The 18,586-nt window shown below is 37.0% G+C and overlaps 1 protein-coding gene across 3 annotated transcripts; it reads right to left on the bottom strand.

The window, feature by feature from the left end:
* Window positions 1-401: 401 nt before the first annotated feature.
* Window positions 402-17,904, bottom strand: taok1a (TAO kinase 1a). 3 transcript variants are annotated; one of them, XM_024276967.2, is made up of 24 exons: window positions 16,915-17,903; window positions 16,672-16,822; window positions 14,229-14,474; window positions 12,552-12,623; window positions 11,337-11,438; window positions 11,209-11,254; window positions 10,989-11,085; window positions 10,782-10,895; window positions 10,593-10,684; window positions 9,064-9,157; window positions 8,890-8,971; window positions 8,626-8,793; window positions 8,341-8,526; window positions 8,113-8,250; window positions 7,667-7,897; window positions 6,911-7,039; window positions 6,612-6,815; window positions 6,274-6,513; window positions 5,133-5,345; window positions 4,876-5,058; window positions 2,471-4,753; window positions 1,250-1,386; window positions 1,053-1,100; window positions 402-944 (listed from the first exon to the last, which is right to left on the bottom strand). In XM_024276967.2, exons 3-21 carry the CDS (start codon window positions 14,358-14,360, stop codon window positions 4,442-4,444), a joined length of 2,835 nt encoding a protein of 944 aa, XP_024132735.1. In that variant the 5' UTR covers window positions 14,361-14,474; window positions 16,672-16,822; window positions 16,915-17,903; the 3' UTR covers window positions 402-944; window positions 1,053-1,100; window positions 1,250-1,386; window positions 2,471-4,441. The 3 variants fall into 3 exon arrangements, with proteins under 3 accessions (XP_024132735.1, XP_024132736.1, XP_024132737.1); XM_024276968.2 differs by having other exon boundaries at window positions 16,672-16,818; XM_024276969.2 differs by lacking the exon at window positions 16,672-16,822 and having other exon boundaries at window positions 16,915-17,904.
* Between the last annotated feature and the right edge of the window lie 682 nt (window positions 17,905-18,586).

Raw genomic sequence — 18,586 nt, 5'->3', positions numbered from 1 at the left:
GTCAGGGATATGAATGCATGATCAGCAGCTGCGTGAAGGACTGGCACATGGGAAACTAGGGTTTGTATACCAGGGGGCGCGTTAGCTTTATCCAGTGTGGGTCCTAGGCAAAAACCTTTCGTGCTACAGCCTAAACAAGGGAGCCAATGTCTGGGACCCCTGTGCCGGATGAAATGCAGGGTTGTGTCAGGAAGAGCATCCGCCATAAAACTCTCTGCCAAATCACCTGTGCAAAAGCTGATACGCTGTGGAGACCCCTGAAGGGATATGCTGAAAGAAGAACAATATTTACCTACAGTATTTCTGATCAAATCTTGCTTTCCTAGTTTCTACATGAATGAAAAAAGGGAAACTCAAGGACTGAAAATTCATTATCGCACTTAAGTGAATAACAAACCCAATTTAATATGAATTATAAAATAAATTTTATTTTGATCTATATTGCAAATATATCACACCGCTACATCAGATTCAACAATAAAGAAAAAAAAAGAATTGTGAAAAATAGCTTACAGGCTTCATGTTGACAAATTACTGTAAAAATTAACAGCTCTGTTTGCATAAAGACCGTCTACAGAAATCACAAAATCTGTGCTAAAGCTAAATGATTTTAATTGGAGCGAAATAAAAGGTATAATAGATTCTGCCCTTTATATTGAAGCAAATCATTTATGCGTAATGTTCTGCTTCTCCAAATGTGAAGAAAGTGGAAGCAAAACACAAATCATTAAATCTTAGAAGAAAATTGCACATTGAAACAAATAGCACCTCTTAAGGAATTTGTGCATTCCTCGGCGGACAACAAATAAGAGAATAAGCAGTTGTCTTTCATCGTATTTCTTTTAGTCACAACTGCACAGTCACATACTGGGCATTGCAACAATGAATTTCTTGATTGATCTTTGACTCAGGAGTGGATCTCTGGCTCTTCACGGTTTTCAACTCTGTGACAAAAAAAACAACACAAATTCAAAGAGGGCAGAAACATGCAGACTGTAAAATATCAAAATTAGATGCAACAAAGAGATTGATTCAATGCTGCACGTTCTTACCTGTTAAACATTGCATATGTTGTCTGTCCAAGATCATCCAGAAACACCCTGTTATTTCAAAACAAAGAAAAAATTAAGAACTCTTACAAAACACATTTACTTCCATTAAAATATAGTGTGTATTTAAAAGTGTATATAGTGTATTATAGTTTTCTTATCAATGTCTATTTTTTTTACATTAAAAACTCATGTCTTACCCATCCCCCTGGTGGTACAAGGCCCAGTTCTGATAAAATGTGGACAGAAAGAGCCACACACTTATTGTCTCAAGCCAGAAGATAACAAACAGGAACCAAAGCGATGATAAAAGGATTTCACACAGCATTATGGAGCTCTGCAAGGACAATGCCACAAACAAAGAGTACATTTAACCGTTGATAAAAACTCATAAAACAACCATTCATCTGTAATGTTTGAGTACTTTCATTCCTCACATGAGAAATAAAGCTACTATAACAGGACATTTAACAGGAAGACAACAGATACATTCAATGCTAAAGACAAAGTATGGATGGATCTGAGATAATGAACTACAAAGTAAATCAAATGACAGATAGAAACAAAAATCTAATAAAGCAAATAAAGGACCTTTATGTTCACTGTAGAATACAATATAGCCACCCCACATAAATGGATAACAAAATGTAAACTTTGGATATTGACTTTTTTTTATAAACAAACATTTTTAAAAGTTCAAAGTCAAGTAAACAACATGAAATCAAACGTCAAATCGAGGTAAATTGGTTTACTTCTGTGTAATATTTAAATTTTGCTGCAGCTGTTTTAATTAACAAATATATTATTCAATATTAAGGGAAAAAATATTGAAATACAGAATCATGCATTTCATTTACGTATTTTTTAATTTTTAAATTAAAAAATACAGTTGTACTGTTTGTGAATCAAAGTAACACAACTATTATGTTTACAGCTAGGTGGCTAGCATGCTAGCTTGTTGACCTACCGCGCTGCGTAGCACCAAAGCTAATCAGTCAGAAAACTAAAATTTAAAAGTAATAATTTCAGCTCACCATTCTCCACACTTGCGTGTTATTACTTATTTGCGACGTACAAAACTAAAATATCATGCTAATACAACTCTTGAACTCTCGTGTTAGCTAGTCGTGCGCACTTTGTCACTAAAAAATAAAACCTTCGACACTTTTATGAACTTTGTATACTCACTCAAACGATCTTGAAGCTACATCATTTTTTTTCCTTAATGGAAAGCCACAAATAAATAAAAAGAAAACAAAATCACGTTGACTTTCAATTGGTGTACGCCAATAAGCACTTCCCCTCATGAGGTGATTGGTTCCGCCCATTGACTTTATGGTTCCGCCCTCCCCTCAGGTTGTTTTATCCAGACTTTTAAAAAACAAAACCTAGGAAACTTTTTACGGTTTTTGTATACTCACTTAAACGATCTTGAAGCTACGTAACTTTTTTCTTAATGGAAAACCGCAAATAAATAAAAAGAAAACAAAATCACATTGGTGTACGCCAAGAAGTACCTCCCCTCATGGCGTGATTGGTTCCGCCCACTGACTTTATACTTCTGCCCTATCCTTAGGTTATTTTATCCAGCCTTCATCCAAAGGTTACTTTGTCATAGGTAATTAAGAAGAACAAAGAAACTACACAGGGTAAATATTCCTAAATTTCTTTATTACAACAGATTCTTTCAAAGCCCCTCTCCCAACACAATGGTACATACAATAAAAACAATATAATAAATTCAATCCTATTTTTTTTCGATTTATAATTTTTACAAAATTAAAATCCACTTTTAGTACTTTACCATCTTTTATGTAGTATATTCACAATTGCTCTGACATTCAATAAACTCCACCATCTATACATTTTAATACAGGTTATGTGTTGTAGTGGTAATAATGTGCCAAAGAATACTGACATTTTCAAAGAATTGCAATCTTTTCATAATTTGCCTGTCACACCATTTTTTTTTCAAGCATTTTCACTTTGGCTACTAGACTTGAACCATACATTTCCTGTCATTCGTCCAAACGTGTGTAAAAACTTGGGAGACGAGACAAATGCAGCGCTGCCTGGGCTTGGCAACAATGGTACGATAAAGTGATTATCTATACAGATTTACATTTTTCCGTTGGCAATTCGCATTTGGTATTCCACATGTGTTCAGTCAGTAGAAAACAGAATCTGACACCCAAGTAAAAAAACAAAACAAACTAAAAGATGTTAGAGACAAAGACAATGGGCAATTTAATACAATCATAAAATTAAAGTGAACCAAAACTGTCAATAAAAAAGCTTGAATATCGGCACATAAGAGGTTTCATTGGCCTGAGATATAAAAACTTGGTCTTGGCTTTTGACTTTTTTTGTAGAAGTCCGATAATATCTCTATAAAAATATATTTATAAAAGAAAAAAAAAAATTACCAACAATCTTGCCTGAATAAAACCGGCTTTAAACTTTTCATTTCTGGTACAAGCAGTAGCAGTATCAAAAAAAAAAAAAAAAAAAAATTAAGGACCATGTTGACTGCTATGGTGCCATCTGTACATACAATAAAAATCCAACCTAAATGAAACACATCAGCACTTGTATATCCTCCAATAAACAGGTAATATCCCAGAACATCTTTAGGAAACAGACAGCATTTGAAAAATGAGTGGAATGAGAAGCTTATAAAAAAAAAAAAGGTGCACAGCTGGGGAGAACCAACTCTGTAAATGTAAGCTGGTCAACTGCAAAAATACTCCCATGTGATTACAACAAATAAAAAGGATAAAAGAACTAAAATCCTCCTCAAAATGAATGAGTTAGATGCAGCTTGCATAATTTCCTCTTAGTAATAATGCTAAAAAAATAACTATTCTGAAAAGGCTGCACCTTTTTCCCCTTTGGAAACTATATTAAGTTTTAAAAACAGTATATTTGCTGTCCACAAAGGGAAATTATCTTTTAAAGGCAGGGTTATTTGATTTAATTATTTCAAGTTGACAAAAATTTGCAGAGAAAATAAAAAAAGGGTCTAGAGAAGAATCGCTGGAGCTTTTAAAAGTCATAAGTGCTTTTGCCACAAACCCCACCACCTTGGGTGCATTTGTCCTTTTTCTATAGTGTGCATTGATTTAGTTCTACGTTTCTACAATGTCATCATAGAGAAGTGTGCGTTTGATTTAGTCATGCTGGTTTTTTTAGGTTTAAAAAAAAAAAAAAAACTGTAACAGTTTAAACTGAGCACCTTTTCTACTGTTAGTGTTCTTTTAGGCTCCAACACTTCTCAGTAGGGTTTCAGTTAATTAGCCTGCTTGTCATGGTCAGGTCAATTACTTTGAATAACCTCCTTGAACATGAAATACCCATTTCTTGTACTGAAGTTTTCTTTCGGGAAACTGCTGCTACTCCAGCATCCTCTCGTAGTTGCAGTGAAAACTGCGTTGGTGGTTTGACCCTATGCTGAAGCAGCTGTTTCGCTGAAGCCCCTCGGAGCTCCTGGAGGACTGGAGATGCGGGTGTTGCGTAGAACCTCCTGAGGCCCCGGGAAAGCTGTGGCTAAGAGCCTCTGGGGGGATGTTTGACAGCACCATGTTGCTGAAGCCCAAGCGCATGCTCTCAGAATCAAAGGCCTCGACTTCTCGAGCTTGCCGCTCTAGCAGTCTTCTGGTTCGCTCTTGATGTTCCTTCTGGAACGCTTGCATCTCCTCCTTAATCTAAAAAGAAGAAGCACGTGTTTTATCTTGTTTGCTGGTAAGACAGCAGTTCTTATGAAAAATGTTAGCATCATATCTTAATCTGCAATCTGAGTTAGACACAGACAAGAGTTAAGAATAACCTTCTGATCCAGCAGGCCCCGTCGCAGAGCCACCCTGTCCTCCAGGTGCTGCTTCTCTCGCTCGTGATGAGCCTCTATCTGCATCTTGATCTTGCTCTGGTAGGCGTTGAGAAGCTCCTGCTCCTTCTGTAATTGCATTATTAAGGTTTGGCGCTGAGCCTCCTGAGTCTCGTCCAGACGAAGCTGTGGGAAGACAGATTCATATCAAATAAAAAGTACTGCTGCTGATAGTTCACTCTTTTTGAATTGCTACTCACCGTCTGGGTGGAAAACATCTCAGAAATAGTCTGGTCATATTGTTCGGCCAAGATGGCGAGTTTGCGCTGCTGCTCCTGCATCAGTCGCTCCAGGACAGCCTTGTGCTCCGACTTTGGTGTGGTCTCCAGCAGGTGGTTCCTTAGTGCTTTGTACTGCCGGGTCTGGATCTTACACGTGTCTTGAAATTGCTTCTTGATCTGCTGTTCTTTAGACTATAACAGTACATTATAAAGTGTGTTTTCATTATACAACAATATAAAAGAGAGCAGAGAAAATGCACCAGTAACATGTTGGCAAATTGATAACAATCCAACAGCCCAACAAGGAATATTTATAAAAACATTGAAAAAAAAATGCAGAATTTCAGGAAAAGTGTCAAATGGACAGCAGTCCAACCACATCACAAATTCATATGTTCGCTGGAAGCTGAAGCCACACAGACAACACAAAATCAAACACATTTTTGTGTTGTCTGTCAGACAAACAAATCGTCAGAAATACACAAAACATGAGCACTTAAATCAGAATATAGAGATAGATTAACACTCCATCAACAGAAACTGCAGCACAGAGAAATCTGTGAATCTCACCTGGAATTTTTTCTTCCATTTTCATTAAAAAAAATGTAACTTACTTTGTTTTTGTTGTTTTGTGAAATTACACCAAAACTTTCCCTCTATGTTGTAAAAACAGTTTGTCAATAATCTTTGGAGTTTTTACAACATATTTACTCACCGTTTTCCAAACAGAATTCTCTGTTTTTGCATGATTTTATGTCCAGTGTGTAAAAACAGCACAGACAAATGATAAAATAAAAGTAGTGTCAAATTAGGTGAGGTTGTAATGATTAAAATTATACCAAATAACCTCAATTCAAAAATAGACATTAAAAACTGAGTTTTAGGACCAAAGTACCAAAGGGTCAACAAACAGTCAAGTTCTGGAGTCATAAAAAAATATATCAAATTAAGTAAAAAACTTACAAATATATAAATAACTATTTCACAAAACTGAAGAGACGTTCTTCTAAGAACTGCTATGCTTTAAACTGAAGAATATTATGTGGCAAAATGGTTTTGGAAATAAATAAATATTTAGAGGATTAACTATTGAATGAACAGAAGTTAAACTTTTACTCACCTTGAGGCACTTGGGTTGCTGGCGCACTTCCATGGCGTGTTTCCGTCTAAGTTCCCGCTCCATCTTCTTGTTGTACTCCAGCTGGTTGAGCAGCTCCGTCTGATGCTGCAGGCGGGTCAGCTCACTTCGGGTTTTCTGGATGGTGTTCAGGTGGCGAAACTCCAGCTCCTGCATGGACTCGTGGTGCCGGAGGAGCATGGCGTGTTCAAGGTCCTTCTGAGTCTGACGCTTGTTTAACTCCTGGTGACAGACATGTGGAACGATTAGAGACATGATCTGACTTTTTACATGCTACATGCATCAGTCAGTGTTTACCACACTGAGGCTTTAGCTCTGACCTCTTGTAGCAAGTCTTTTTCAATATTGTGACGTTCAATCAAGATTCTTCTATTGAACTGGCGGCACTCGAGCTCCAGGTAATGTCTTTGTCTGCGCTGTAGATTTGCCTCCTCTGCTGCCTGGTAGAGCTGGAAATTCTCCTTCTGTTTGGACAGCCATTCCTGCTTCTTTTTCCTGGGTGTTGACTGGTTTTCATTCAGCTCCTGACACAAAAATCGTCAAAATTACACAAGGAACAAAAAAACACGAGCCCTTAAATCAGGATAGAGAGATGGATTAACACAACGAGCCTTCCAACCTCTTTGAGTTGCTCCTTGCGAAGCTTGTACTCCCGTTTCTGGGACTCTAGGAAGCTGTTAAGCTCCTTCTTTTGCTGACTCTGGATGTGCTGTTGGAACTTCTTCTCATCATTGCAGAAGGTTTTAGTCTGAAAAACAAATAAACAGCTTTGCTACTTAATAAAGCTGCAGTTAATGTGAAAATAAAAAAATGAATTACTATTCTGTTTCTATTGCAGTTTTTGGACAAATTCAAAGATGTTGCCCCCCCTGCAGCCCAAACTTGACAAAAAGGGAAAAACACATCAAAAGATGAATGCACTCTTAAATTCCTCCTCCTACCTCAGAAAACTTTAAAAAAATAAATTATGCCTTTACTCCTCCCTGGTGTCTTCTGAAAGTATTTCATATCCTCTCTTTTCAATAGTTGTTGGCAACAAACCTTGTTGTTGCTTCTAATTTACTCATACAGCCCACATGCAACAAGTTTTGTCAGTTTCAATCACTTACACAGACTGTCCCGAAGTAGAGTATCCTGCTGCAGACTTTTACAGGGTAAAATTGATGTTTGTGCTAAGCTATGACGTACCTTTTTCTTTATCTCTTTAATTTTGTCAACTTAACAAGTTCGATAAAATGGATTTTATCAAAAGAGAGAAAAAGTCACAGATATCTAAAAAAATTAGCAGTTATTTAGATCATAAATGATAGAAAACATTTTTTAGTAAACTAAAGCATAACTGTAAAGTTTGAGCATTTCTGTGGGAAAAGCATACATCTTTCTCCATGGAAGTCTGGTGCTTCTTGACCAGCTTGTCCATCTCCTGGGCGAAGTTGTTCCTTTGGTTTTCCAGCTCTTTGTCCAGACGGAGTCTGTGCTCGTCCATTTCAGCCTTCAGCTTGTTCTCCAGAGCCATCAGCTGCTTCTGATGCTGCCGCCTCATGCGCTTGTAGCCCAGCATCTGCTGCCTCAACTCAGAATCCTGTTCCTTAATCTGGCGAGTGACCTGGGAAACAGAAGGGAGAGGTCTTATACTCTGTGGAAAACAATATTCAATCCCCAAAAAGTTAGATCCATGATATGCAGACTATATTTAAAAATAAAAAAACCCGTTTACAGTAAAAAAAACTGTCATTTTTGGCAGACAATTTAATAAACTTTATTTTTTTCCTGCAAATAAACAAGTTTTTAAGGGTTTTCAGCATAGAGTTAAAATATTACCACTGAAGCCGTGCGTATAGTAGCGAAGTGTTCACGGTTAACGGCTCGTTTTGGTCTTTGTGCGGTTTGAGTTGAAGGATTTTTTGGCTCCGCTGGTCGTTGGTGAGGCTCAGCCTGTTTGTTACATTTTTCTTGATCCTAAAAAAAGAAAAAATAAAAGTGTAAGATAACCCACCATGAACTGTGAATGATTAAAGCTTCCCCGTCCATCTCAGTTCAGACACTTACTGGCACTTGGATGACGGAATTGTTGGAGATCACATCCTTGCCAACTTCACTCCTATCATCGGACACATCCGTCAGACTGTTGACAGAGCTGCTCTGAGAACTGGCGCTGATTGACACGCTGGGGATGGACTGGTTGCTTCCAACGCTGTTTACTGTGCCAGTCTTGCACAAACTGGGGTCTCCCTCCTACACAAAATACAGATTCCATTTGCAGCACACGTGAAGAGACGATCAAAAAGTCAAGTACTCAGAGGAAAGCCAGGAACGGAAGAAATCATCACACACCTCCTCTTCATCTTGCGTCTCAGTTGTGGGCCCGTTGTGGGCCTCCTGAAACAAGATCTTTTTCCGTTTATGATACTGCAGATTGTCTAGTTCTCGAACTGCGTCCTTGGTCCGATTGATCAGGTCTGTCAGGGCAGATTCTGGTCGCTTGCGTTGGACAAATGCATGCTAGAAAAAGAAAAGGTTAAGTTCTCAACAGTTCAAAATGAGACTGTAAAAAAAAATAAAAATAAAAAATCTAGCGTGTCTATTTAAGATCCCCACCTTTAGAAGCTCCTCTGAGTTTGGCCTGTCTTGAGGAATTTTCTGAAGGCAAGAATCTACAAAGTTTCTAAAGTCATCCGTCCTACAGATGAGTGACAGAAAATATGAAGAGGAGACATGAGAAGAGTTAGTTTAAAGCAGCAACGTCTACATTATCCAGTCACATAAACTCACCATTCAGTAGACTGCAGTGTGGGACTCTCATTCTGAGCTATATGATATAAGGCACTCATTGCATTCATGTTGAACAAAGGAGGCTTTCTTTCAGCTAGAAGGAGATAAAAAAAAAACATTTTACACACAAAGAAAAAAAAAAACCATGACCAACAAACTCATTCTGAGTGTACGCTGAGATCCCGCTCTCAGGGGGTGTGTCTTTCAAACAGGCTCACTCCTGATTAGCCAAAGTGGTTGCTATAGAAATTATGACTTAGACCAATCACTGCATGCTAACGTTGTTTGGTTCCAAAATGGTTAAGTCTGTATGGCAGACAAATGGTGACGGAATTGACTTAATTTCATTGAAACCAGAGGTAAGGTCTTTACTATGGGTGGCGTCAATCGCTTTGTTCATATCTGCGTGTGTCAATGGTTGCTATCCGATACTAGCGCACGTTCAGTTATTGTATGCTTTGTATATAGAGCCCAAAAATGGTTTCAAATAAGCACGTGGCTACCTGAGAGCACGAGAGAAAGCGGTAGTCCAAAACGTGGATTTAGATTTTTGATTGAAAGTGGTTGCTTGAACGCGTGTCGCCAAGGGCGCTGTGAAGCCAGCTTTAAAGACCTACTCCAATATAATCATCTTATTTGTGATTTTAATGTGTTTTTGTAGCATTTTTCTCATAATAGAGGACCCATATGAAAGGATTTACAAGTAAAACTGCATTTCTGAGTATTTCTAAATTCAAATCACGTTGGATCAGAAAACAGGATGCTTGAAAAATGCTCAGACTAATGACACAGCTACTGACACGGGGGTCACATAGTCTACCGCTTCCACTCCAATTCTGAAGCATCCACTTGCAGAAAACTAGACCTATTAGGCGTCTTAATTTTCCTCACCTGAGCTGGTGTCTGGCTCACAAATGTACAATATTGCTCACTGTTTAATTACTACGCTAATGTTAGCTTGGGCCTGTGAGATGCTGTAAGCTAATGGGACAGAGTGTAAACAATGGGCTGATGGGAAAATTGGTGGAGCTAACTTCCACACCAACAGTCCCTGATTTTGGCTAAAAACTGCATAATCATTGGTAAAAGACCACTGGGTATGACTTTAAAATAAAAAAAATATATAGTTGGAATGGAAGTTTAAACATCAAAGAGGAAGCTAAGCCAGATGCCAACTTCAGCCTTGTTTTTAAGCTGTGGGGGATAAATGTAACAAAGTCACAAGAACTGTTATTTTATATAATATTAAAACTCTATTATCAGGGTCCTTATAACATTAGAGCCAGTCATCACATTTTATGCAGAGAAGGTTTAGTGATATACGGATTTGGAGGAGAGAATTTGGGAATTTTTCCAAAAAAAAGCATAGATCAGAATCAGATAATACATAAATGGATATAATCTAACTAATGTGTTTTTTTTATTTTTATTTTTCTGCAGCCCTGTACCAAGTGACCCATGTATTAGTACTGATCCATGACCCCGGGATTGGGGACCACAGTTTCACACCATGAGTAACAGTGACATACCTAATTCAATGCAGGTGATTCCCAAAGACCAAATGTCCACTTTTCCATCATACTGACCCTCGTCCATGGCTAAAATGACTTCAGGGGCCATCCTAAGAAAAAAATAAATACATAATACAAGACAATCAATGATTAGAAGTCTGCAAAAGTTCTAAAATCAATATTTTATTGAGAGGTATAATTGCATACCAGTAAGGAGTTCCAACAAAGGAATTTGCAGGACAGGCAATGGAAGCAGAGCCAAAGTCGGCCAACTTCACCTGACCCGGCTGTGTTAGCAAGATGTTTCCTGCCTTGATGTCGCTGTTGAACAGTTGGAGGGAAATGATTAAAGTTTGAGTCAGAATGCCAGAGGGCAAAACACCTTCCATCCTCCTTCAGATCCAAAACACTCACCGGTGAATCATGTTGTGGGAGTGAAGATAAGTCAAACCTTGAAGAGCACCGTCGGTAATTGCAGCTATTTCCACTTCTTGCAGAGGCTTCTTGTGAACTAGAAGGGTTGCATCATCGAGGACATTACAGGATGATGAGAAACAAAACACAGAGAGCCCAATTTACTGACTCGTTTTAATCATAAAACATTGATTATGAATCCTAAATGCTTTAAACTCACCTTCTAACAAATCAGAAGCAGATCCTAAACAATACTCCATAACCACCTGTGTTGAAATCAGAGTTTAGAGCTGATTAGTTTTCATCCTTAAGCACAGATCACTTTACCTTAAGACGTTCTTATCTTACCCATGCCGTGTTCTCTCTAAGGTAGCATCCTTTATACTCTATGCTGTTTGGGTGTTGTATCCTCCGCAGGAATTTCACCTCCTTAATTATGTCTTGCCATTTCTGTAAAACAAAAAAAAAGGAAGAAATAAACTTATGGATGTTAGTTTTAGTTTTGGATATTAGTTTTGAAAAGCTTTTTTTTCTCCACTTTTGAAGTCATACAGATAAAAGGGCAACAAAAATTTTCAATCACAGAAAATGAGATTTTTTTTTTGGGTCTTTATAGTCCCAACACAAAAATATATATGATTTTTTTTTTGAATTATTTTGCCATCCTCACGTAATCGATTCTTATATTTACCGATTACCATATCAGTGGTTTTAACATGAACAGCATCAAGATTCATCTGCTAAAATGAAACTATTGGACTAATTTTACAGAGAAATGCTAATGAAACATTCAAAAAGAAAGAAAAAAAAACATTTATTTATATGACACTTTACATAAACTCAATCAAACAAGTTGATGTACATTAAAAACAACTAAAAGGTGGAAAAAATTATAAGTAAAATAGTACATAAGTGCCAAAGTAAAATGCTAACACTGACAGAGGCAAAAGGGAAAACATAAAAACACGCCAACAGAGCAGAGTCAAATGCTGTGTCTAAAACCTGCCTATAAGAATGAACTGTAAGATGTTTAAAAAGGAACAGATAGACGCCTGCCTCAAGTGTGTTGTATAAAATCACAGTGTATATTAGGATAAATTAAGTTAAATTAAAAAGATGTCCCGAGATTTTGAAGCTGAAAACATTTGGAAAGAAGTCAAAATAAACGCTTCATTTACCTTTGATTGACTTTTACATCAAATATGTTTAGAAGATCAAATCCGCCTATATTGCTTTCCAACATCTTCAATTAACAAGAAGTTAAGTGTAGTCTGTGCATATGGTGTTAAATGTGATGCTTATAAAAAAGATGAGCCTTTAATGGCTCTCTGATGACAAGTCTAACAGGATTTGGCAGTTTGGTAGACCGGATAATAGTGATCCAAAAGAAATAAACTAAGAAGTCACTTTAGAAAATTGTAAATTGCAAAGTATTGTATTTAGCAACAATTTATAACAGTGTATTCTGTCCACTTGGAGAGAAGAAAAGTCTAATGTTAATAGACTAGTTCCAAAACCACTTAACATGTTTATCTAGATGAAATCATACAAAACCAAACAAACCTCTGTGGACTGCTTCCCAAGATAAGACATCTTTTTGATGGCCACCACATCATTTGTCCGCACATCCCGTGCCTGAAAGATGAGCACAACACATATTTTTGAGTTTCACTTTGTTTTTTGTTTTTTTGGAGTGATGCAAGACTTAACAAATTTGTAGTGATGATCGCAAGATTTTCTAAAATTAGAATCCTGGGTATTTGAATTAGCCATTCTTTTTATTAATAATAAATCATGCTTCCTTGAATTAAATATGTTTATTGTTAAGTACTGTATCAGTGATATTAGAGATTAATTTTGAACATGCTAAAAGCTATATTAAAAAAAATATATAAATAAGAAAGCAAAAGCCCAAAAAAAAAACAATCTCAGACTCGAAGGCAGACGCTACTGTGAATTCCAAATTATTACGTACATTTTATTTAAGTGTCAAAAATTCAAACTTAAACTCATGGATGGCTTTGTTTCTCTTTGGATCACTGAACTCAATTTCGGTGATCATTAGTTTGCCTGGTGAACTTAATTAAAGGCAAAACTACTGAAGAAGGACGTTCCACAATATTAAACAGACCAACATTTTCAATCAATATGAGAATGAAAAGGGAATCTCCTGATGCGGAAAAGCCTGAAATAGTTGAATGCCTTGGAAAAGATGCAGTATGAAAACCTTGGATATTCTGTGAAAACTTTAGCGTGATCATTGTACTGTTAAAAGATTTGTGGCCGATTTAGATTACATACAGGTTTCTGTAGATAAAGGCAGATGTTTAATTTAGAGAGCAGCTGCTAAAATACCATCACAAAGCAATAAGCGCATATTTAAAGCTGCTGGTGTCTCAGACACTCATGAAGACTCATTTTAATTTTTTGTTCACTGAGAGCCGTGCAACCCTGGATACTCCAGATGGATGGAGTAGTGGGTGGTTGGACGGCCATCGTGTCCCAACAAAGCTGTGAGGTCAGCAAGGAAGTGGTTGAGTCATGGTTTGGGCTGGAATCATGGGGAGAGAGTTGGTCTGCCTCTTTAGGGTCCCTGACGGTGTGAAATTTGCCTCTAAAACACGTGGAGTTTCTGACTGACAACTTTCTTCTCTGGTACAAAAAGAAGATCTGTGCTGTCCAAAACCAAATCATCTTCATGCGCGACAATGCACCATCTCATGCTGCAAAGAACATCTCTGAATCATTGGCTGCCATGGGCATAAAAGGAGAAACTGATAGTGTGGCCCCTCATCCTCCCCCTGACCTCAACCCAAAAACTCACAAGTTCAAATGGATGAAAGAATTGTGAAGCTGATACAAAATATGTTGAAATGTAACTTGACCTACTTGGATGTGTTGACATTGATTTCAGTATAGATGATCTAATGCAGACAATTCAACAAATAACCATTTACAGTTCTTTAGAATCTATAAATGTGGAACTGCTGTGTAATAATGTGGAACAGCCCATTTTAAGGTTTTTATTTTTTAAAGAAAAATGTAAGAGTGTTGTTCAATAACATGTAATATATCCTCTAATGTGACTTAAATTATCTTGACCATCATTCGCATCAAGGATTTTAAAAAAATCATAGAAAAACATAATTTGCACAATAATACGGTTGCCATTTTTATTTTTCTGTGGTAGTTTTGAGCTCAAAAAGGAAAAAAAAAACTATTTTCAAATGAAATACTTACAAAATATACAGCACCAAAGCTGCCATGGCCTATCTCTTGCAGATCTGTGAAGAGCTTTTCTGGATCCTCTTTGAAAAAGAGTTCCGCAACTTCGGGGTCTTTTAGACACCCTGCCCGACTGCTGTTGGGCATTCTGGGGAGTTGGGGGCGGTGCCGCCGCCGGGAACTATCTGGGTCTGCGATAGCGACGCAAAAGCCTCCGTCTGTGGATCATCGGTGGAACGGTGGTTTCATATGACTTCAAAGCTAAAATAAACACACAAAAACAAAAAAGTGCATTGAGAAATCACCAATAAAACCTCAAGAATTTATTAACCAAGTATAAAATGTAGGTATTGTAATACCAGAACATAGAAGAGGAAATGAATTTGTATAAATTGAGTACAGACTCTTTGTGGTAAGATGTTATATATTTGCTATTGTCTTTAAACTATTTTTTGACATTGACTGACATAAACTAAACCTTTATGAGTCAATGTAAAGACAACTATGCAAAATAGGCAAGCTGTAAAGCGGCAGACCTGATATGTCATCAGATAACTTTGTTTCCATAGCAACAGCAGCTACAGTACTGAACATCCAAACAGATGTCAGGTGACAAGAGAAGAATGCATTTATTTAAAAAGGCACAAACATTTACTGCTTCTCTAATGAGCTGATACCTTAGCTGTAACAAAGCGTTCAGTAAAGTGGCTCGATGTTAACTTTTTAAATAGATGAACTGTAGAAGGTGTTAAATTCTCAGGATCTGCTTATTAGCCTCAAAATATAACTTGGATATTAATCACAGGTTTTTTTGAGTTTGTCTGGACTTTTTATGACTCCACAACAACAATAAAAAGTTGAAAACAATGTGTTTAAAGTATGACAGAGATTAAGTTCACCTCAGAAGTGATTGGAATGCAGAATATTTACAAGCACCAAGTCTATGAAAGAATATTTATTTTAATAGAAATAAAAAACCCTTGAGCTGATTTTAAACTTGTCAAAGCTATTAAATGTTCACAATCGAGTAATTTTACTTGCGCATTTTCAAACCAGACCGTAAAAGATCACTAAGGAGAATGCACTGAGTTCATGTGCCTCAGATGATCAGTTGCAAACAGATGCAAAGCTGACGCCAGAGTCACAAGACTTCTTTCCCAGCCTGGGAGAAACATCCCCTAGTTTAGGCCGACATCTTTTGTCTCGCAACAACACAGAACAGCCCACTATTCTGCACAGATGCAGCCACAGCCCTGAAATAAAAAACCTCATTAGCATGAAGGACTGTGGCTCTGTATTGCCATTGTTCTTTAGAACACTGTTTGGCGAGCTTTGCTGTCATATTCCCCGGTAACCTTTTTTTATAAATATATATATGTGGGGCACAATGGGAGAAAAGCAATGATAACTGATACCTTCATGAAACACCCCAGCATTCCAGCTAACACAAACACGTGCAGAAGAATGCTGTTGGACAAGACAACAAAGCAGGAGGGCTGGACTTCCCTATGTCTGCCCCTAAAAAATACACTGCATTTCCCAGCATTTCCTGCTCACACAGCTACAAGCATGGCCTCTGATCAGCCAATAAGTGACTAACATTTACAATTGAGGCATGTATATACGTTTTAATATTAATTAACTTAATAAGTTATAAATACACTTCACTTTAAATAAATATTTGACGTTTCAAAACACAGAATTGTTATTTTTTGTTGAGGAAAACCAACAAAAAGATAAGTATCTGGTACGGCCAATTAGAAAATTTCCACTCAAAGCTCACAAATACAGAATTTTCACTTCCACACGCACAGTTTGACAGCCACTAAAAATAAAAAATGTAAGTCAATATTTATATCAATTTTGTAGCAATATTTCTCTATAATCGTTCGAATTGTTTCGGAGATTAGCAAACAAGCGAGCCTCACCTTTCAAACGTGATTACCTGTAGAGTTTCTCCCCAATTCGATTGCAACACAGTTAAAATAACTTATTTAAGTTGTAAACAATACTAATAAAACACAAGTTATTAGATTAGGTTAAACATTTAAGTATTCCCCCCAAACTAGGTGTAAAAAAAACAAGCATAAACAAAAAAAAAAATCGTTGTTTTTCATGTTAGCCACACGACAAACTTAACCTTAGCCAAGTTGCGGTTCATGTGGTTAGTCAGTGGGGAAAATACTCACCCTTTTAAATAAGTCATTAACATTCGTTTGGTTAACGCGAAATTAAACAATTCGTCTATTTTTTACAGTAATGTTCTAAATGTAAAAGACAACATTTGTAATGTTTGCTAAGTTAGCTTAGCCTGTTAGCCGAAACTCGCCCTGGGCTGACAGGCCAGCTCCAGGGTTTTACAGAATGTCGGATAATTCAAAACAATTTAAAACTACAAGACGTAATCCCACTTTCAAGTCAATAAACGTAACTTCGTACACCAAGTCGTATTTGGTACCTCATATCGCTGTCAGTCAAATATTCGACACAAACAAGTCAGTTCCAAGTGTTGTAATCTCCACCCTTAAAGTAACTGGGGTGTCTCAGTAGTCAGGTCCCACTCCCAGGCTGGTCCAAAGATGGCTGCCAACGGTTCCACCACCGCCTTCCTTGACGAAAAATGCGTTGGGAAAACGTGAGGGAACTTCAAATCTCTCCGACACACCCATAAACAAGCTCCGATAGAGTCCGCGAAACTTACGGGAAAAATGGGGATATATGTGGTCTAGCACGCGGTTATCCGAGTCGTTAAGTTATGTGTGAGTAGCTAACTAAACTCAACTGTCGGTCCTCTTTCGACATGTTGCAAACAACAGTTCGGCCCCGCCTGTTGCAGGAAATTCTGTCCCAACAAAATCCTGAGATTTAAGGAGGCAACAGCCTGAGAGGAGAAGGCAGAGTTTGGACGTCCAACAGCCCCGCCCCCCAAAAGTCAAACTCCGCCCACATTTCAATTTGTAGTTTTTGTTGTGTCCACTCTCCAGAACCACCTATTACTTACAACTACAAACAGGGGTGCTTCCAGAAAAAAACATCAGGAGTGCCCACAAAATTTTATTAAAGAAAACTAATTAGTACTTCTGTAGTAACTCAAAATCAACTTTATGCAACTTTTCATAAAATTTCCTTTTGAAATTTTACACATTGAGCTGAACTGTTAGAAAAGCTTTTATTTTTTTCAATTAAAAAAAAAAATCAAAATTTAATCATTCTTTATACAACCAAGTTCATTTGATGTTTTCCCAACACCTCCATGAAAAAATGGAACTAATAACTGGGCCAATCAGCTTTATTTTTTATTTTATTTTTTTATTTTGATAGGACTATAAAGGCCAGCCAACAACATTCTGGAATACAAGCAGGAACTGTAATTTCTGAAACATTTCCAATTCTTTTCTCGTGCCAATTTTGATATGAAACATTTAAATGAAGACATCTAAACTTTTCACGAAATGTTGTTTTTTCTTAATTTTTGACTGATTTCTTACATTATTCATACTAATCTGAGAAATTTACTTAGGTGTCAATATTGTTGACAAAGTGAAAATCTAACACACTTTCTATTTCAATCAAATTAAAACTTAAGATTTTTTTTCTTTTAGTAAAATAATTATACTAAAATTATTTTATGTAATATGCATATTCTGAACTTTAGCTAAACCTGTGTGTGTTGTCCTGGGATTACATATTTTGTGAAATAGGAAAACATTTAGTCAAAAAGCCTAATAAATACTTCAATAATAATAATCCTTATTTATATAGCACATTTGAAGATAAAAATCATAAAGTGTGTCACAGTATAACACAAAGTAAAACACAGAACATAAAACAGAATTAAGAAAAAGCCATATAAAAGTTGAATATCATCAGCATAAAAATGGTAAGAAATGTCATTAAAAGAGCTTAAAATATACTGCAAAGGCAGCAGATGTAAAATGAACAGTAAAGGTCCCAAAATAGAGCCTTGTGGCACACCAGAAGTGAGGGATGCAGAGGAGGACTTAAACTTAGAGGATCCCACGGAAAAGGATCTACCAGTCAGATATGAGGTGAACCAGTTTAAAGTGGATCCGGATACTCCAAACCAGCTTTTCAGCCTGTCCAGAAGGATGTAGTGGTCGACAGTGTCAAAGGCTGCAGTTAAGTCCAATAGTAGTAACACAGAGCAGTTTCCTGCATCACTCTGCATCAGTATGTCATTCGTGAATCTGAGAAGAGCAGTTCTCTGTGGAAACCTGACTGAAACTCATCAAAAATGGCATGTCTGTCTAAAGCAGTTGTTAGTTGTTTAGCAACAACTTTTTCTAAGATCTTGGAAATAAATTAAAATTAGAGATAGGTCTGTAACTGCTCAAGAGGGAAGGATCAAGCCC

This window comes from Oryzias melastigma, linkage group LG13 (genome assembly GCF_002922805.2).
Source record: "Oryzias melastigma strain HK-1 linkage group LG13, ASM292280v2, whole genome shotgun sequence".
In the NCBI taxonomy this organism is placed as follows: Eukaryota; Metazoa; Chordata; class Actinopteri; order Beloniformes; family Adrianichthyidae; genus Oryzias; species Oryzias melastigma.
Note: the sequence above shows the minus strand (reverse complement) of the source record. Positions and strands in the feature narration are given on the sequence as shown.

Bases quoted from the DNA above. Each gene is read 5' to 3' on its own strand.
- taok1a (XM_024276969.2), bottom strand. From the start codon at position 14,360: ATGCCCAACAGCAGTCGGGCAGGGTGTCTAAAAGACCCCGAAGTTGCG. The intron at 10,896-10,988 runs GTGAGTGTTTTG...ACTGTTCAACAG, and splicing joins TCCCACAACATGATTCACCG to CGACATCAAGGCAGGAAACA. The intron at 8,251-8,340 runs GTAAGTGTCTGA...TTCTTTTTTTAG, and splicing joins ATTCCGTCATCCAAGTGCCA to GATCAAGAAAAATGTAACAA.